This window comes from Lagenorhynchus albirostris, chromosome 10, assembly GCF_949774975.1.
Source record: "Lagenorhynchus albirostris chromosome 10, mLagAlb1.1, whole genome shotgun sequence".
In the NCBI taxonomy this organism is placed as follows: Eukaryota; Metazoa; Chordata; class Mammalia; order Artiodactyla; family Delphinidae; genus Lagenorhynchus; species Lagenorhynchus albirostris.
In genome coordinates this window covers 27685920-27706536 of record NC_083104.1, presented here as the reverse complement: position 1 = coordinate 27706536, position 20617 = coordinate 27685920, and the positions used below count along the sequence as shown (strand labels likewise).

General features: G+C 44.4%; 1 protein-coding gene across 2 annotated transcripts in view; it reads left to right on the top strand.

Moving 5' to 3' along the window:
* The window catches only part of PTPRG (protein tyrosine phosphatase receptor type G), a 738734-nt gene that overhangs the window by 555997 nt on the left and 162120 nt on the right, over window positions 1–20617 (top strand). For both annotated transcript variants that reach the window (XM_060161434.1, XM_060161435.1), the window contains exon 6: window positions 7656–7722. In XM_060161434.1, the coding sequence (XP_060017417.1) occupies window positions 7656–7722 (67 nt within the window). The remainder of the gene's footprint in view (window positions 1–7655; window positions 7723–20617) is intronic.

The window sequence follows — 20617 nt, the reverse complement described above, 5'->3', positions numbered from 1 at the left end:
AATGGTTTGTGCTGTAGCTCAAGACTCTGGGTCACACTTTGCTAGGTTGGAATTTTTTTTTGCTTCTTCCCTGTTCAAGAGCAACCTTTACACTGAGAAGACCGGCAGGGGTGGGACAGGCAGGCTCTGGCACCCTGCCCTGAGCTGCTGTAAACGCTTCCCCACTATCTCCTTGGCTCTGAAACACAATGCATTAAAAGGACAAAGAAGGACAAAAATCACCATGTGGGCCCCTATGGAAGTTCCATTGGTCAGATGCCCCGGTCTGCCCATTCCCTCCCTCTCTTCTGCTTTGGCTTTGAAATTGAGTGTTGAGTGAGTCCAGAGGCAGAGGAAATGGCACTGTATACCCAGCCCAAGGCAGTTTGATCCTCATGAAAATGAGAAATCACCTGTATTGACAATAGGCATGACTGCTGCTGGCAAGATCTGCACTTGTGCAGATTTGCTGCTGGGCCTTGCTATCACCCTGCTGGGTTGGTTTTTCCAGTAATAGACTCTTCCAAGCCAAGTCTGACAATTAAGTGGTAAATCCCCTCTGGTAAGCTGGAGAGGTGTGGGCAGAGGGATAGAGAATGGTCAGTTTAAGAAGACCAAGAGCATTCAATTCATTTCTTCTGTGGCCTTCTCTGGCCGTGCATTTCAATTATCTGGAGACGGATAACTTGTGAATTGACTGGTTTCCACGAATATTATGAATTAACAGGAAGTAAGCCATGTCCGTGCTCAAGTTCCATTGGAAGTGAGGAGGGCAAATCCTATTAGCATTTATAATTGTGTTGCTTTTTCATGTTAATCCCTTCCCGTGGCTGAGGAATTAGGAATTTTCTCACCTGCTGATGGAAACCAGTCCCAGGAGTGTGTGTGTCCTGTCAAGTGCTGGAATATAGATGATGATATGAGACTGTGACCTTCCCCTCTGACAGGAGCTCTTCCTTCTCTGGTGAGATGCGTCTGTGATATTTTGCATATCTATTAGATCGTGCTTAACTACGACTGTGGAAATTCATTCTTTGAAGTTAAACCAAACCTCCTGGCCAGAAATCCATACTTGCTGTTACTTGATTGGGAAGTGAAAATCCTTCATTTCATAGAAAGTCCTACAGCCTTACAGAGCTCCTTCTTCATTGGCCATTACACCTTCTGGATCGTGTCTCTGTTTTCTCTTTGACTTTGTGCCATGGCAGTTTGGGGTGGTAAATGCACCGATGCCTCTGATTCCTCTGTTTGCAATCCCACTTCAGCAGTGACGGTTCGGAGAGAATAGAAAATGTTATTGGGATATCAAAAGGGAAAAAAGAAATTTCTGCGTTAGAAACTGAGACGATAGGGTGTACAAGAAGAAAAGTCAAATTTCTGAGTATTAAAAAGAAGAGCCGCAGGGCTTCCCTGGTGGCGCAGTGGTTAGGAGTCTGCCTGCCGGTGCAGGGGACGCGGGATCGTGCCCCGGTCCGGGAAGATCCCACATGCCGCGGAGCGGCTGGGCCCGTGAGCCATGGCCGCTGAGCCTGCGCGTGTGGAGCCTGTGCTCCACAGTGGGAGAGGCCACAGCAGTGAGAGGCCCGCGTACCACAAAAAAATTAAAAAATAAAAAGAAGAGCCAACCAAAGAATGATGTTTTCAGTATAGATCAGTGGTTAGTAGTTTGATGCTCTTATCTTTTATTGATTAAGATTTATTTATTATTTATTTACTTGTTTAATTTATTTTTGGCTGTGCCGGGTGTTAGTTGCGGCACACAGGGTCTTTGCTGAGGCATGCAGGATCTTTCCTTGCGGTATGTGGGCTCTTCCTTGTGGTGCTTGGGCTTCTCTCTAGTTGTGTTTTGCGGGCTTCTTCTTCTCTAGTTGTGGCCCACAGGCTCCAGGGCGGGTGGGCTCTGCAGTTTGCGGCGCACAGGCTCTGTAATTGAGGGTGCGCAAGCTCAGCAGTTGTGGCGCGTGGGCTTAGTTGCCCCGCAGCATGTGGTATCTTAGTTCCCTGACCAGGGATCGAACCTGCGTCCCCTGCATTGGAAGATGAATTCTTTACCACTGGACCACCAGGGAAGTCCCGTTCTTATCTTCTTGAACATATAGACACATTTCTGAAATTATTGACAAGCATTTATTTATTAATAAAGGAATCTGTTTGGTGCTCTGTCTCTGGAGAAGCCTTAACTGAAATGCAGTGTTGTAAAACAGCCAAGTTATGAATGGTTTTTGCTTGACAGCAACTTGAACTAAAACCTGGTGAGTGGTACCCAAGGTGTTGAAGTCAGAATGAAAGAAGCTGCAGCATCCTTGCTACATGGCTCTTTAGGTAAGAGCTGTGGAAGAAGAGAAGAATCAGATCTGAAATCAGACCTCCTAAGAAGTGCTTGCCCTTGTCCTGATAAACACTTTAGCTTCTGAATATACAGTTACCTGCTAACCATCAGCTTGGACAGATCATCATCTCTGCAACTCAGGAAGGATGTGCAGAATCTCTGGTCCTGCTGTTTGTCACTTTCCCCCGCGGCTGTGGTTAAGGGTGTAGCCATTCACCCTCAGCAGGCATAAATCCTTTTTCCCACAAGAGGGTATTGGCTAGATACAACATTTATAGGACCAAAGGAGCAGCTGGCGATGTCAGTTTCAAGGCAACTAGGTTGTCTTGGACATCCTATTTAGCAGATGGCCAGGACTTGATAGATGGAAGGTTATTAGGATCCAAGTCAAGGGCCACATGGCACCGTGGATGGGAAAAGTAAACGGCAGCACATCCGAATGCAGACACACAGTCTGGTGGGGCTTCTCTGCCTCATGTCATTTTGCTTCAAGCAGGAATAAATGTCTGTCTGCCTGTAGAGCCTGGATTATCAACACATCTCTAGAGATTATCAGTAAGTTGGTTACTAAATTGATAGTTGGCTGAATCCTTATGTCTATTATTTGGGAAAAAAATTTTATGAAGTTTAGATTTCATCAGCATTTATATAAATTGGGCCTTTTGCCCAAACCTACATGGTTTCCTGTATTGCTAATGTCTCTTTGTCTTTTGGTTATATCCAAAGACAACTTAAAAGCTTTCATTTCAGAGCCCTCTGTTGCATCTGTATTGGAAGTGCCCTAAGCTATGTTTTGCAATGTGAGCACAAACTCTGCAGGGAAAGGGGTGTCCATTTCTTCTCGTCCATTTTAAGCTCATTTTTGCAATTGCTGCCCTTTCCATATTACTGCATAACTCCTTTGATCTTAAAGTGGAAGGAAGCAGATTTCAAGAGCTAGGAAAACTCCTCCTGTGGCTTTAGCAGGAGCAGTATATTACAAAAGGGAGTGGATGTCAAATAAAACATAAATTTGGATCATCTGAAATTCGAACTCAAGGAGGTATTGCTTTTAGAGCCAAGTGCATTGCGAAGTCTCAGGGATAAAACTGCTGTTGTTTGACATTCATTTACATTTGAACGTTTGGGTCGGGTTGTTGCCCTGTCATATCCCTGAATGTTGCATTTGTACTCAGCGTTATACTCCAAGCTTCATGCATTTCATTCTCATAACATTATGAGATTTATCCCCATTTCACAGGTGAGGACACTGGAGCTCTAAAAATGGCAGTTTTTCCCCACCCCTTGGCCTCCTCTACCCAGGGCAGAGACTGGAGTATAAACAAGGGTTGCTCCTACACCCTTTCCGTAGGCATATTTCAAAGCTGCCCAAATTGCTTAGGTTATGCCCCTGGATTTTTTTACGTGGCAAATTGGTTGAGGCAGTGAGTGGAAGGGAATATTTCAGTTAGGGTTATGCCTTTCTGGAACAAACCCACTTATTAACATGCTCTTTGGATTCTAACCCTGAGGTTTATATCCAAGACATGAACTGGAGAGTAGGCTCTGTATTATTAGTAAGTTACTTTGACCAGCCAGTGATCTCCATTATTCTTTCTCTCTCTGTCCATCTTCTCAACCCCAGCCGTATAAACCAGCAGTGGAGGCTGTGGAGATAAATGGGCATTGGAGAAGGCTTTTCACTTTCCGGATCGCTTAGAATCTAGGGTCAGGCTCTTGAGCTCAAATGAGACCAGGACTGAGTAATCAGGCACATAGATAGTGTAGTCAGAAGCAACCAGATATTGAAGATGGAGTAGGGTATCAGCTTATTTTCCTTTTGCTTGGGCTACAGACATCATTGGTGGATGTAAGTCACAGAGGATTAGGAACAGTTTCCTTGAAGTTTCACATCATCAGATGAGACTAAATGCATTAAAGTGCCCTCCTGACTACAAAACATCCCCCCACAGTTGGGATCAAAAATCAGTATCCGTGAAATGTTGCCCTGGTAGAGGAGGGGTTAACACAGTTTTGTAGAAGCACATGAGTTGATCAGGTTGATGGTAGATGTTGTGCCTTGTGATGGTGGCATCTCACTGAGAAACTTTCAAGACAAACTTTAAATAAGCAAAGTGTATTGGTTAAGAGAAGTATTGATATTATAGCCTGTCCCCATCTTCCACCTCTGTACACAGTCATGAAACTCAGCTAAATTTTGCTCTGTAATCGATGATCCCAATTAGTTAAAACAACAATGACTTTGTTACTTTAGGTTGGCTGGGTGGTTCTTCTGGTCAAGGCCAGCTTGGCTGGTCTCTGCAGACTGCAGGTGGTCCATCTGAGGCTGAATGGTCTCACATGGACTCACTCTCCTGTCTGGTAGTTGGCAGGCTGGTGGGTCTAGAATGGCTTCAGCCTGGACTGCATGTGTCTGCTCTTTGTGGTCTCTCATCCTCCAGTAGGCTAGCCTGGAGTTCCTCACCTGGTGGTTTCAGGATTTCGAAGATTAACAAGAGAGGATAAACCCTTGCATTCGCATCCCTGTATAAGCGTCTCCCTGCCTCATATTTGCTGTCCCTTTGGCCAAAGCATGTGGCCAAGCCCAGTCTGTTTGTCTGTTTGTTTGTTTGTTTTTAATTAAATAATTTCTTTATTGGCTGCGTTGGGTCTTCGTTGCTGTGCGTGGGCTTTCTCTAGCTGCGGCGAGCAGGGGCTACTCTTTGTTGTGGTGTGCGGGCTTCTCATTGCAGTGGCTTCTCTTGTTGCGGAGCATGGGCTCTAGGAGCGCGGGCTTCAGTAGTTGTAGCAGGCGGGCTCAGTAGTTGTGGCTCGCGGGCTCTAGAACGCAGGCTCAGTAGTTGTGGTGCATGGGCTTAGTTGATCCGTGGCATGTGGGATCTTCCCGGACCAGGGCTCAAACCCGTGTCCCCTGCATTGGCAGGCAGATTCTTAACCACTGCACCACTAGGAAATCCCCAAGCCCAGTTTCAAAGAGTGGAGAGGTTGATGTGCGCTCTTGATGGGAGGAGTGGCCAATCACATTGCCAAGATGCATGTGACAGGGATGGCAGGAGTTTGTGGCCATTTTGCTATTTCCCACATACATTAAAGTAACTTCAGGTAGTTGAACTGGCATTAACATGTCTCGCAGACTGAATCTGGACATGGGAGAAAGAAGACCGTGTTTTTGTCTGTAACTTCAATTTGATATGAGATATTTCTGTGGGCTCTTACTTTGTTCTGTCACTTGAAGTTTGGCCATTTACTGGTAGACTCTCTTACCTTGCATTCTTGAGTTGTGTTTCCATTTTTGGTCATGTTTTAAAATTTTTGATTAGTCTGTGCCATGGTACAAATATGATTGTTTTTCATTTTGTGGTATTCTGTGGATGTTTGCCTTTCAGAAATGTTTTGTGCTTCAACCAGTGGTTTGAGCTTCCTTTCGGGCAATTTTGGAGCTACACTCATGACAACTTCCAGAAATCCATCATTGCGATCTGATACACTGATACTTTTTTTTTTTTTGTAGTACTTGTAGTGTTTACAATGTAGTACCAAATTCCACCTCATTTTATTAGTCTATAAACATAACCCCATACTTAATGACACCTGTGTTTGAATTTAGTCGTAACTCAGGGCTCCAGACAATAATATATAATCGCTGTTAACTCAATAGAGCATCCAGTCCGGGTTTTTCATTCTCAACTTCTGCATCGTTGGCATTATGGGCCACATAATTCATTGCTCTGGGGGGCTCTTCTGAACATTATGGGATGCTTAGCAGCAGCCCTGCCTCTACCCACTTGATGCTAATAGCCTCGCCCTTCCACCCTTACTTGTGACGACCAACAGTGTCAGCAGACATGGTCAAATATCCCCTGGGTGGGAATGGGGAGTGAGAGATAGGTAAAAAGGCCTCCAGTTGAGAACCACTGCTTTAACTTGGAGACGCTGAGGCAGAAGAGAGAAAGAAATTGTGAAGTATGACTTATTATTAGAGAGCAAACTAGGATTGGCAGCCAGACAGGGAGGATCTATAAGGGAGGAAGGGGTGTGGCCATTTTTCAGCTACCTTAAAACTTAACCTAAGTTGGCCCTGGATTCATCTGGATTAATCAGGAAACATCAAGTTGGGTCTTGCGACCCATTGAAAGTTTCGTCAGTATCTCAACCTTATTGTGTTAGAAGTGGATTAAATGTAAATAACACCCTGGGGAAAATATTTTAGGAGATATGCTGACCATAGATAATGGATTTGGGGAAACTCTTTATTTGGAAAAAGTTCAACATACACAAAAGTAGAGAAAATTGTATCATGACCCTTCTGATACTCATCACCTAAGATCCTAAACGATTGATTAATGGCCAGTCCTGGTGCATCTATACCCGGCTTGCTTCCTCTGCTATCTACTCCAGAGTTATTTGAAAGCAAAATCATTTCATTTGTAGCTATTTCAATATGTCTAAAAGAAAGAACTTAAAAACCAAAATTATAATACGCTGGTGGAATTTTAATCTTCTAGAAAGGACAAGAATGAGAATTTATGCCGAGTAGTATCAGAACATAAGGGGAGGGCGTGAGGGTGAAGATCAAAGAGGCTTGACATTTCTTCGGCAGATTAAAAACTCCGGGGGGTGGGGGAGGGGAGGCCCCTGGTGGTCTAGTGGTTAGGACTTGACGCTTTCGCTCTGGGGCCCAGGTTCAGTCCCTGGTGGAGGAACTGAGATCCCGCAAGCCCTGTGGCACCGCCAAAATTAAAAAATGTAAAAATAAAACGTAAAAAAATACTCCAGCGGGGAAGGGAGGTTGGAGACACTGTCTCTTCGAGCTCCTTTCCGCTCTACATTTTCCCTGCTCGAGTGACTCTTAGAAATGTCTCTTTGAGCATAAGTTAAGGCACAGGGAATCGGGATCCTTAAAAAGGAGAGTAAGCCGGCAGGGAACAGATCCATTTTTAAAAAGAAGAGGAAAAAACCATAATCCCAAAAAGGTATTGAAATATTCAATCACTGACGGATTGCTCTCTGATGACTTTCAATGACGTTTTAGCCGATTGGGGTCTACTTTTAATAAAACAAAGCAAGGGGATAGTCTGCTTGCTTTTTAAGATTTTGCTAGGACTACGGTATTTCTCTCCTGTTCTAATGTATTCTGAGAAGTTTCTTTCTTTTGATTTAGACATCCTCACTTGGTTTTATTATGTCATAAATCTCCTGTGTTTGGTGAGAGCCATGGTGTGTGTGAGACCCAAGCAGCTTGCTAGATAGCATCTATTTCCCCCGCCTTCTCTTTAGAAGATTAAACTGAGACTGTTGCGTCTGATGCCAGAATAGATTTAACCAACCATGTTTCCTTTACATATAGGTCAGTCCAAGGGACAATTCTGCACTGGATCCTATTATCCATGGGTTGAAGGGCGTCGTACATCATGGTAAGTAAGCTGCGTGCACTTCCTTTTGCTGGGATGTGAAGGGCTAAGGTCTCCACCTAAAGGAATGGGTTATCTTGCAGAGGATGGAGTATGACACCCATTCCACATCCACTGATGTTGAACGGCATGAGGCCCATTATTTGATGGGTAGAGAGCACATCCATTTATTACCTGCAAATGGATCTGGGTTAACAGTAAGCAATTTGTTTCTCTTCAGGTACCACTCGGAATTCACGTGTTATAAATCAGAACACCCTAAGATGTACCATTCATACACGTTGAACCTGCCAGGTGCCTCATATCTATCCTAAAATTATTCCCTTTTCAAGTAACTTTTCATTTATGAATTTCTTGATTTGCCCCTCAGATGTAGGGGAAAAAAACTTAAGTAGCCGTGACAAGTCATTAAACTTTGCCGCATGTGAGCAAGTACCATCAGCTACTAGAATGGAAAATGCTAGGCCGTGTTCTGTGCAGCAGACATCTTATCCTCAAGCATAAAACGGGGAGAGAAAGTAAGATAGATGGGTTCTGTCTTACCCAACTGTTTTTAATTGGAGGAATTTCCCTGCAACTTGATTATTGGAGATGCATCATTACCTATGACATCAGGATCCTCTAATTTCAAAAGTACCCTTGTCACAGGGAGGTGTGGAGATGAGAGGTACTGTAATGATTTGAAAGATTTTAATAATCTAATTAGAATTCCAAAGACATTGACAGAAATAGCATTAGTAACCTTACTACATCTCCCCTTCATCTCCACAGCTATGATAAAGACATCTTCACACCTTTCTGGGAGGATGTCTTTTGACATTAGCCAGTTCTGCAGAGCTTAACAAACATCTTACTCCCTTTTTCTCAGGGAAACAAAACCAGTTATCAGTGTTCCGTGGAAGCAGGTAGGATTTTGGATCGTTTTGCCCTTACAACTGTTCAATCATACAGCGGGTAGCAATAATAAACCTAGTGAAAGTAGAAAAATAGGGGGACTGAAAACGGCTCATTGAGGTTTTCACTGTAGAAAACGTCCGTTGCTTCCCAATTTTCGTTTGTATCTCTGAAGAAATCTCCTCACGCAGAGCTGGGAAGTAGGTAGCATGGAAGTTTGCCAAGGGAATAAAACACTTTGGCCAAAACTTAGACCGTCTGCTCCTTTGTGATTTGATGTTGATAGCAGTAGTGGTGGGTGTGAGGCATAGGGAAATTTGCACTGGGCAGCCTCAAAAATGCACAGAAAGTTGATGTTATGGGCAACACGCTGTGTTCTCTGAGCTCCTTCCCAGAAGGTGCCTGGGAACTCTCAGTTCATCAAACACTTTCTTGGAATTCCAGTCTATAATATAGATTATGAGGTTGGGGGTTTGAAATATACTAAATGATGGATAGATCTTCCTTCCCCCTGGCTCTTCGTCCTGTTTTAATACAATCACCCTACGAAGAATTCTGGAATCTTCAAAACAGGTACCTCTTCTTCAGCCTGAGAGGAAGCATTCCGTCAGCTATGGCATTTGAGTGGGTCTGTGTAATCTCATTTCCACAATGATCATTGCAGGACATTTCATATGTTAAAGATAAGCAGTAGGCTTCCTTTAGCCCCCAAATCCCCAAATCGCAGTAAACTCACTGCATAGTGATCATTCGGTTCATGACCTGTGCGCCGGCATAATCGTGTAATCCTTCCTCATTATCCACAGTTAGCCTCTAAGAGGCAGTTATATGCAGGGATATGATACCTGTTACTGGGAGGATGACAGAGATGCCCAGGATGAGGTTTCAACTCTACCTCCTAACTGAAAAGTCAGAGGAGACCTGCAAAAAATAGTTACCTGCAAAGGAAGTTCACTTTTTTTTTGAAGTTTTAGAACTGAACATTTATTTCAGTATAACAGAGAAATAATTATCCCCTGGGAGGGGAGGGCATATATTTTCTTTAACACACAAGTGAATGTGTTTGTTAATCATTGGTATTTGACAGGAAGACGTGAGCATTCCTATTTGTGGGCATGTTTGGTTCAACTTTAGGCTTCTGGTAAAAGTCTGCTCTTGGTTTGCTCCCATGCGGCTGGCATAGCCCGAGAATTATTCCTCGTGCCCAGTTCTGGAGCTCAGATCAAGGTTTCTAACGTCTGGCTTTTATCCTGATCATGTTAAGTAACTTACACCACAAAGGGTGCCCAGACATGTGCCAAGGTGAGGTGAGGAACTGCAGAGTCGCTCTGCGAACACAGCAACCTAGCCCGGGAGGGAGTCCCAGCAGTTCTGGGGGAGGATTTCTTCCATGTGCCATCGCAGGCATTATTAGGGTCTTAGGGTGGAAAGAGCATGGGCTCTGGAGCCAGACAGGCTGCGGCGGGGATCTCGGCTTTGCCACTCACTAGCTGGAACTGTGGCTGCCTCTTTAGCCTCTCTGAGAAAGTTTACTTCTTTATTCAGCAAAAGTGTTGCACGCCCAGTGGGTGTCAGCCCTGGGCTGATGTACTGGTGAAGACAGACAGACACAGGCCAGCCCTGAGGTACCTGGAAGGGAGGTGAATGCCGCCCCCTCTCCATCCAGCCTGCCTGGAGCATTACCCCTTCCAGCCTTTACATTGCTGTTGCTGGTTCCTATATCAGAAAAGTTCTTCCCTCAGCTCAGAGCAAGTGTGTCTCCCTCTAATTATTTCAGGTCTCAGTTTGGATCTTATCTCCTCAGACAATTCTTCTTTTTTTTTTTTTTTTGGCTGTGTTGGGTCTTTGTTGCTGCATACGGGCTTTCTCTAGTTGTGGCGAATGGAGGCTACTCTTCATTGTGGTGCGCAGCCTTCTCATTGTGGTGGCTTCTCTTGTTACGGAACACAGGCTCTAGGGACACGGGCTTCAGTAGTTGTGGCGCATGGGCTCAGTAGTTGTAGCTTACGGGCTCTAGAGCTCAGGCTCAGTAGTTGTGATACACAGGCTTAGTTGCTCTGCAGCATGTGGGATCTTCCCAGACCAGGGCTCGAACCCGTGTCCCCTGCAATGGCAGGCGGATTTTTAAACACTGCGCCACCAGGGAAGTCCCAGAAAGTGCTCTCTTAGGTGTTCATTTTTCTATGCAAATTGTGATTTTTACAAAGCATGGAAAAATATAAATAGAATGAAGAGAGGTGATTTGCCATTGATTCTGGTCCTGTCTATCCATTGAGCCATAGGTGGAAGCATTAAAATGTATCTAATCAGGGGTTTTATATACGCTACCGCCAGCATACCCTGGAAAGGAAAAGAAATTGTGACTTTTTTTTTTTTTTTTTTTTTTTTTTTTGCGGTACGCAGGCCTCTCACTGTTGTGGCCTCTCCCGTTGGGGAGCACAGGCTCTGGACACGCAGGCTCAGCGGCCATGGCTCATGGGCCCAGCTGCTCCGCAGCATGTGGGATCTTCCCGGACCAGGGCACGAACCCGTGTCCCCTGCATCAGCAGGTGGACTCTCAACCACTGTGCCATCAGGGAAGCCCAGAAATTGTGACTCTTATTCATCACTCTGACCCAGTCATTCACGATGCTTTTTGTATATAAGAACCAGGACTTGCAAGTAGCCACACCTGATAGAAATATTGGTTTCAAAGAGCTTAGTCTAATTCTAATGTTTTCAAAACCCACTTAAAAAAAATAAACTTGTGGGGCTTCCCTGGTGGCGCAATGGTTAAGAATCCACCCGCCAATGCAGGGGACATGGGTTTGATCCCTGGTCTGGGAAGATCCCACATGCCACAGAGCAACTAAGCCCGCGTGCCGCAACTACTGAGCCCGTGCATTGCAACTACTGAGCCTGTGCACCACAACTACTAAGCCCGTGCACCACAACTACTGAAGCCCGTGCACCTAGATCCTGTGCTCTGCAACAAGAGAAGGCACTGCAACAAAGAGTAGCCCCCGCTCGCCGCAACTGGAGAAAGCCCGCGCGCAGCAACGAAGACCCAATGCAGCCAAAGATAAATAAATAAAATTTTAAAAAGCAATCCATTTCAAAAAATAAAATAAAACAATAAACTTGTATGTGAATTTGTTTGAAAATGTACCAATTACCCAATTGACCAATGCTAAGTAATGTACATTATATCCTCTGTCAATTAAAAAGGATGTATTATTTTTCTTTCAAGTTTTTCGATTACCTACTTTCTATTCTTTTTCATAATATCCACCCAAAGAAAATCCAGCAGACTGTACAAATACCTAGTCTAGAACACTGACCACTCCCTCATGTCAATCATCTTAGAAAGATCCATTATTTTGTTTTTGGAAGGAAACTTGCTAGTAGTGATTGTTTGATTGTTGAGCTTTGACTATCCGCCCCTCTTTTTTTTTTAATATTTTTACTTCATTTTTATTTTTGGCTGCATCGGGTCTTAGTTGTGTCACGCGGGCTCTTCGTTGCGGCGTGCGGGCTGCTCTCTAGTTGTGGCTCGCATGCTCAGTAGTTGCGGCGCGTGGGCTTAGTTGCCCTGCAGCATGTGGGATCTTAGTTCCCTGACCAGGGATCAAACCCACCTCCCCTGCGTTGGCAGGTGGATTCTTAACCACTGGACCACCAGGGAAGTCCCTGTCCCTCTTCTCTCATCGCCTTGCTTGCTGTCCTTTCCTCTTCTACTGAATGTACTACCTTAGTGCGTAGGAAAGTATCTTCCTCCTTCACGGGAAACATAAAGGGGACAGTTAGAAATTGCCTCAGACACCAGTCAGGACGAGATGGCTCTTCTCCCTGTCCACCCTCCCCAGGCTCTTCTGAGAAACTTATCATCAGTGAAAGTACAAATACATTATCACTCGAGAACGCCTTTCTAGTGATGTCACAAAATGAGGCTCTTGCAAGCTCTCCTTGTTAAAACTCACCAATAGAAGTTGGGTCTATGAAAATCAAACTTTCTTTGCAGAATACCTCACCCAGTTGTTGACTAGTTTATTCACTGGGCCCACTTTGGGGATATTTTCTACCCATCTTCTCCCCTGCCCTGGGATGCTCATTGTCAACTCACCAGATCTATGGACAAAGTCCTAGAATAGTTAGACTCAATCCAGGCATCTAGCAGAAAAGGAGGTAATAACGTAAATCTGCACATACATGTGACCACCCGGCCAAGTGTTTTCATTTGGTGGTGAAAGCTGGAGCGTCTGCATCTGTTCTTTTTTCCATATCCCACCTGCTAGGATTGAGGTTTCTATAATCAAGACTACCCTGGAATAGACTCCAGTCATAGAACAATCTGAATTCCTTCTAAAGCAGTGGCTAGGCTTTGCCTTGTCAACTGCCACTGCATCATTGGCCACAAATACACGATTTTAAAAGAAACTAGCCCTGGGACACAGCACTACTGGCACTCCAGGACAACCACTGTGGGTATGAAGGTGGCGCGGCCTTTCCGAAAGCCGTGTAGCCGTTGCTGCCAAAGTTACACATGGGCCGTACCCTCTGAGCCGGCAATTCCACATGTAGGTATATTCCCAAAACAAATGGCTACAAAAAGACCTGTACACAGGAGCTTTGTTTATAATAGCCCCCAAGTGGAAACAGCCCAGATGTCTACCAAGGGGAGCCTAGATATTCAAGTTTTAGTGTATTCATACAAGGGAATAGTGTGCAGCAAGTAAAAATGATGATTTACACAAAAGCAAAAGAACATGTACTGCATGGTTCTGTTTATGCAAAGTTCAAGAACAGACGAAACTAATCTCTGCTGATAAGAGTCAGAATAGTGGTGTGAAGGGGTACGTACAGTGAGTGAGAAAGGACTCAAGGGAATCTTCCCAGGCAGTAAAAAAAATACCATATATCTTGATCTGGAGGATGATTAGATTACATAAATATATTATAAACACTTACTACACTGTCCCCTTAGATTTGTGCATTTGACTATTTGCAAACTAAAGAACAGCCCATGGATATTATACATTAATTTCTCAAAAATATTCCACTCACGAAGCTCTAAAATAATCTACCATCACGCACCAGACAGTCAAATATTAAAAATCCTGACAGTGTCGAGTGTTGGCAAAGATATGAATGCTGGGAACTCTCGGATTTTCTGCAGTTTGGCAGTGTCTAGTCGAATTGACTCAGTAGTCCCGCTGCTATGTATGTCCCCTGGAAAAACTCAGATAAAAGCGCACCATGAGGGACTTTCCTGGTGGCACAGTGGTTAAGAATCCACCTGCCAATGCAGGGGACAGGGGTTCGATCCCTGGTCTGGGAAGATCCCACATGCTGCCGAGCAACTAAGCCCGTGCGCCACAGCTACCGAGCCTGCGCACCTAGGGCCTGTGCTCTGCAACAAGAGAAGCCACCGCAATGAGAAGCTCGCGCACTGCAACAAAGAGGAGCCCCCGCTCTCTGCAACTAGAGAAAGCCCGCATGCGGCAACAAAGACCAAATGCAGCCAAAAAATTAATTATTTTTAAAAATACATTTTAATTAATTATTTTAAAAAATGCACCATGAGCTGTGTATGAGAATGTCTGTGGCATTGTTTTTCTTAACTGCCCAAACCATTGTTTTTCCTAACTGCCTCTGATACCTATCGTTAGCAAGCTGGATAAATACAACAAAGTGTAGTCATACAACAGAACAGTTCACACCAGTGAAAACACGTGGAGTCTCGTGGCTCACACCAACATGGGCACATCTGAAAACTGTAAAGTGATGCAAGAGTCTGAAGAACGCACAAGGTGTTCTTGAACAAGTGTTCACAAAATGGGAAAACCTAACCTTGGTTCTCTAGGAGTGCACATGTAGGTGATAAAACTACCAGCAAAGCAAAGTAATGATTATTTAAAAACAGAGGATGGTGGTTACTTCTTGGAGTGGGATGGGGAAGTGATAAGGGCCTGGCCCCGGGAAGGGTGGCAAGTCTCCCCCTGTTCAGAGTGGTGGTCACTCCAGGGTTCACTTTAGGATTATTGGTTAAAAGTATGTTTATGTTTGCACACCTTTCTGCACGTGTGTTAAATTTCACAATCAAAGAAGACAATGATAAGTATTAGAAAGTCAGAGATTCAGGCATTGCTTTCTTCTGGGAGACATCGAGTACCAAGTGGCCTCACAGCAAACAAAGAGGGGAGTGACAGCATTTTATCTTTTCTTTACCAAACTTTTTATCATAAGTACCCCTGACAGGTTGTTTGTTCTCTCTACAAATTGATTGTAGACCAGAGAAAGCACTGTGGCTGCCTTGGGATTGTATCATTAAGCGATGACTTTGGAAGCCAATACTTCCTTGTGGAATTTAGAGAAAAGAAATCAGAAACCAAAGGGATGGGGTGGCAGGTGACAGACAGGTCTGAAATCAAAGCCTCCTCATTGTTACTGGACTAGTTCATCCTGGCTCTGTACCAGGTCAGGGTATGATTAGCCTGACAGGCATCATTAAATCCTCCAGAAACCCTCTGATGTACAGCTCTCGTATCCCCCATTACATAGAAAGGCAAGTAAAGCAGGCAGGGCCTGGGTGACTTAAACCAAGGTCTTCGTGACTTGAGGCTGACTCTTGTTATTCCCAGGCCATCTGCTGCTCTGTTCTTGGCCAGGGTTACCATTTGCATCTTTTGGTTGACTGAGGCTCATCATATAGACTTGTTAAAGGGGCAAGTGAAGAAATACTAATACTAATACCATACTCTCATCATTCCAACACCATTTTGATTATCCCTGGAGTGAAGATCTCAACATGAACTTTCTAAGACTAAATGGCTGAAGCTTCTGAAAAATATCTTGCATGGACTTTGGAAGAAGAAGACAAATCCTAGCTCAAGGAACATTTGGAACAAAGTAAACTATTAGGTGAAAATGGCCATCTGTGTTGTTGCAATCCAGCAGCAAGAAGATGGAGCAGAGATGAGTTGATTTGATTTGAGGGATTCTTGCCTGTTTTGTGTCAGTGAAATTTAAGCCCCTTTGATCACAGTGTCCATCCATCGTGCCTAATAAGTGCTAGTTTGGGTGTTGAGGGTAAGATGATCAACTCGATTTCCTCTGCCTTTGGAAAAATTTTGATCTCATGAGGAATCTTTCCTTTTTTTTTGGTCCTTGCCATTCTTGGTGACGGTCAAAGAGACTATAATTTGCCTACAGAATCATGTCATGTGTTCACATGAATACAGCAATTGGAACTTTGAAATGAATTTATTTATTTATTTATAATGTTGATTTTTATTTTTGTCTGCATTGGGTCTTTGTTGCTGCACGCGGGCTTTCTCTAGTTGCAGTGAGCGGGGGCTACTCTTCGTTGAGGTGCGCAGGTTTCTCATTGCAGTGGCTTCTCTTTTTGCGGAGCACGGGCTCTAGGTGCACAGGCTTTAGTAGTTGCAGCTGCAGGCTTCTATAATTGTAGTACGTGGGCTCAGTAATTGTGGCACACGGGCTCTAGGGTGCTTGGACTTCAGTAGTTGTGGCCCACGGGCTCGGTAGTTGTGGCTCACGGGCTCTAGAGCGCAGGCTCAGTAGTTGTGGCACACGGGCTTAGTTGCTCCGCGGCATGTGGGATCTTCCTGGACCAAGGATCAAACCCGTGTCCCCTGCATTGACAGGCAGATTCTTATCCACTGCACTACCAGGGAAGTCCCTGAAGTGAATTTTTATTAAAAATCTGCATTATAGAATACCTTTACAGAAATGAAATTTTATTACTTTTCACTTGAAATTTGACTCTTAGGAACACTGCCGAACAGAGATTCTAGACCAGCACTTCAGAGTTCAGGCTGTCTTGGATTTGAATGCTGGCTTTGCAGCTTGGGAGCTGTGTGATCCTGTACAAATTGTTGGCTCTCTCTGTCCTTGAGCCTTCCACCTGGGAAAATGACAGTTGTGAAAGTATCTGCCTCATGGGTATTAATGCTAAATGCTTTAGAACAGGGAAAGTACTGAGAAGGAAGGGTACCTGGAATGTGTCCACTGTCCTGGAAATCAGAGATCAGGAAATACAATCTGTGGGCCAAATCTGGCCCACTGCCTGTTTTTGTAAATAAAGTTTTATTGGAACACAGCCATGCCCATTCATTTACTTACTGTCTATGACTGCTTTTACACTGTAACGGCAGAGTAGTTGTGACAGAGAGACCCTCTGGCCTGCAAAACCTTAAATATTTACTCTCTGCTTCTTTACAGAAAAAGTTTGTCAACCCTGCCATGTCTAAACGGTAACTATTGTAGCTCTACTAATAGTCTTGCCTTCACAAAGTGGTTTGTTTATTTGGGGACAGTGTAAATACCCACTCAGGTCGTTACCTAACATTTGATACACTTTACAGAGATGGGCTTCAGTGTTGATATGGCCCAGATTGCCACATCATCCAGATATATTTCAATGAAATTAAAGGGGTTCTGTTTTAATGTTCACCTTCAAGAAAGAAATTCACATCTTCTCCCTTTTGAATGGGAAACGCAGTGCTATATTATCTACAGGCCACTGACAGTTTTGAGCATCTTAACACGTGACAAAATTTCCCCCTCTGAAATTTATGTTTCCAGCGTCTAATTACATGGAACTTTCCTGAAGTGTGCTATAAATATGCAGCACCCTGGTCTTGACTAATAGCCTCAAGTCTGTTATGGATCCAGGGAGGGCAGATGCTTATCTGAACCCCTTTGATCTCAAAATCTTCTAGAAACAGGCGTTCTTAAGCCATTTCCACAGTTTCCTGGATTTCAGTTTGTCAGAACACCACCATAGATGTGCGCTATTTCCATTTCTTTTCTTAGTCAAAGCCAGGAAATGGGATGCTGTGGGGCTCTATTTTATCACTAATAGCGTTGTGAACAATCATGTTGAGTCAGAAAAAGACTTCAAAAGTGATTCCTTTTAGGTTAATTTGAATTTGAGGCTAGTTCTCGTTTAGCCAGCCTCCTTTGTCAATATGTCATCATTTGAACAGGATTATGGGAACCCAAGGAAATGCCCTTTTCCTGGTTGTTTCACTGGGGTGTGAAGAGCAGAGAGTTTAAAAATATGTCTCCAGTTATATACTGTGAAAGTGCTCGCTAAAGTGCTTGGGGCTGCCTGGTGTGACCTTCTTACCCTGCTCTACGCATGTCATCTTGGTATAAGAGAAGCAGGGTCGTATTGTGGCTGGAGAACCCAGGCTCTGGGTTTGAATACCAGTTCTGCTTTTGACTAGTTGTACAAGCTGCACAAATCACTTCACCTCTTTGTGGTTCTGTTTTCTTAACCATATAAAGTGGCGATAGTAATACCAACCTTATTGGTTTGTCTTGAGGAGTCAGTGACTTACTGTACAAACTTGTGGCTGGTACACGGTCAGCACCCAGTGTCAGCTGTTATCACTGCCATCCCCCCACCCTCACCCCCAACAAGTTGTTGTTGTTACTTGTTGATGTGACTCTGGTGGAGGCCATGAGGTGACAGGAGATGATGGTGGAGCTCTGAGTTCTGCCCCGTCACTACCCGGCTATTGAACTAGAATGTATGTTGCTTGACTTAGTTGGGTCGTATGAAAATAAAATGAAGTGATGAAGAAAATGGGCACAAAGATGATTTGGGATAGCCAGTCCCTTTGAGACCAGGGGATAGGGTGGTGGACCAGGGACCAGAAAGAGGGTGAAAGGAAGAAACAGAAACATCTGTTAACCCCAGGCTATGTGCCTAGCTCTGCCCAGATGTTCTATATAGAGAGTCTCATTTAATCTCAGCAGTAGCCCAGGGAGAGAAGAATGCTTAATCCATGGTACAGATGGGTAAACTGCGGTTCACAGAGATTGGCTCATTTGTCCCAGCTCGTGGCAGTGGAACAGTGATTTGAACCCAGTTGTAATGGACTCAGATGCATTCTGCTGGGCCAGTTTCCAATTCTAGCATTGACTATCTTCCTAATTATTGTCAAAATCACTTAACTCTGGTTTCTGCCTGGGTTTCTCCTCTGTGAATTAGGTCATTGACTGAGCACCAAAAGGAAGCTAAATGAATGTATACACCATGTCAGTTATGGCCACCAGAGCCAAGTTGGGGAGAGAGGCAAGCAACGGAACTGTTCAGTGGTAATACTGGGGTTTTGTCACTGAATAACTCTATAATTTTTTTTTTTTTTTTTTTTTTTTTTTGCTGTACGCGGGCCTCTCACTGTTGTGGCCTCTCCCGTTGGGGAGCACAGGCTCCGGACGTGCAGGCTCAGCGGCCATGGCTCACGGGCCCAGCCGCTCCGCGGCATGTGGGATCTTCCCGGACCGGGGCACGAACCCGTGTCCTCTGCATCGGCAGGCGGACTCTCAACCACCGCGCCACCAGGGAAGCCCATAACTCTATAAGTTAAACGTTATGTTCATTTCCTTAATTGTTGACAAGACTCTGCGCTCTTCATGTAGTTTCTCTTTGGAAATGTTAATGTCAACATATGCTTTGTTCATACATCAACCCTTAAATCAATATGCTACATTTGACCACCTGACCACCAATAAACTCAAGGAGGCTAGATGTCTTTGAACCTGGGTAGAGTGGCTATTTCGTGACCTTGGAGTGCCACCCTGGTTCCTTGAATACAAGAGTCTGATTAATCAGGTGAGCTCTCTTCTGCTCAGGCCGCCCTTGCTCAGACCCTGAAATAAGATGCCGTGGTTGGGGCTTCTCAGATCTTCTCTGGACTGTGCCCATGCAGAAGGCCATGGGGTGTGTATTAAATCCTCTGCACCCTGGTGGAGAGTGTTTCAGAAGCAGGAATAAGCTCCACACCTCTCTATGTCCTCATGTAGTTTGCTCCATTCGTGCTTGAATAGTATTGCTTGTTGCCATCCCTTCCAGATACCCTGCCCTTCACAAAGGAGCAGGTGTCAGCAGACTTTCTTAGTAAAGGGACTAATGGCAAGTATTTTAGCCTTTGCCGGCCATCCATTCTGTGCTACAACAACTCAACTGCACAGTAGTAGCCTGAAAGTGGCCACAGACCGTGGTATGGCTTTGTTCCAGTAAAACTTTATTTACAGAAACAGGTACTAGGCTGAATGTGGCCTCGGGGCCCCAGTTTCCCCACTTCTGACTTAGAGCTACTTAGTGACTTAGTTTGATCAATTTTTTTCAGCCACGTATAAAGGAGCTACTGTCTCAGGCCCTGTCTTAGGTGCTGGGGATACAGTAAGGAGCCACAGTCTTGATGTAGTGGAGCTTCCAGTCTGCTAAAAATAAAAAAAAAAAAAACAACTATTACTAATCAATTACACAGCCTGTGAGGGAGACCCAGGTGTACAGCTACGACTGTTGGCAAGGTCACAGCCCTGATCATGACCTTGAAACCTACTTCACAGGGTTGTGAGGCCTCAATGAGAGAAAGGCCACAGCAGGGCCTGGCACCAAGTTCATGCACCGTAAATGTGAACTAGAAAAAGACGTGAACTACAGAACATCCACTGTGTGGATGGAGTCTAGGGTTCAGGTCAGTGGAGGGTAAACTGAGGCCAGAGAATCCAGTCATTATTACAGATGGGAGTTTGCTGCCACCTGGCCTTGTGAGCATCTTGCTCTGTGATCATAAAACAGGCTCTGGACCCAGCTTCTAGTAGACGCAGAAAGCTGATGGGGACCTTTGATGTGAGTCCTGTTGAATTATATCAACATCCTATTTCATCAATTCTGTAACTCTCATGTCTTCATATTTTTATTGAGATGTAATTGACATATAACATTATGTTAGTTTCAGGTGTATAACATAAGGATTTGATACATGTCTATATTGCAAAATGATCACCACAGTAAATCTCGTTCACATCCGTCACTACACATAGTTACAATTTTTTTCATTCATATTTTAACAACTCTAAAACTAGGACGCACCTTCCAGGTGATACTGTATCATTGCTTAATTAGCAACTTGTTGCCTTTACTAGTGGCATTTGAAATAATGGTGCATGTTACGATTGATGGTGACACGGATATGAAGAAATC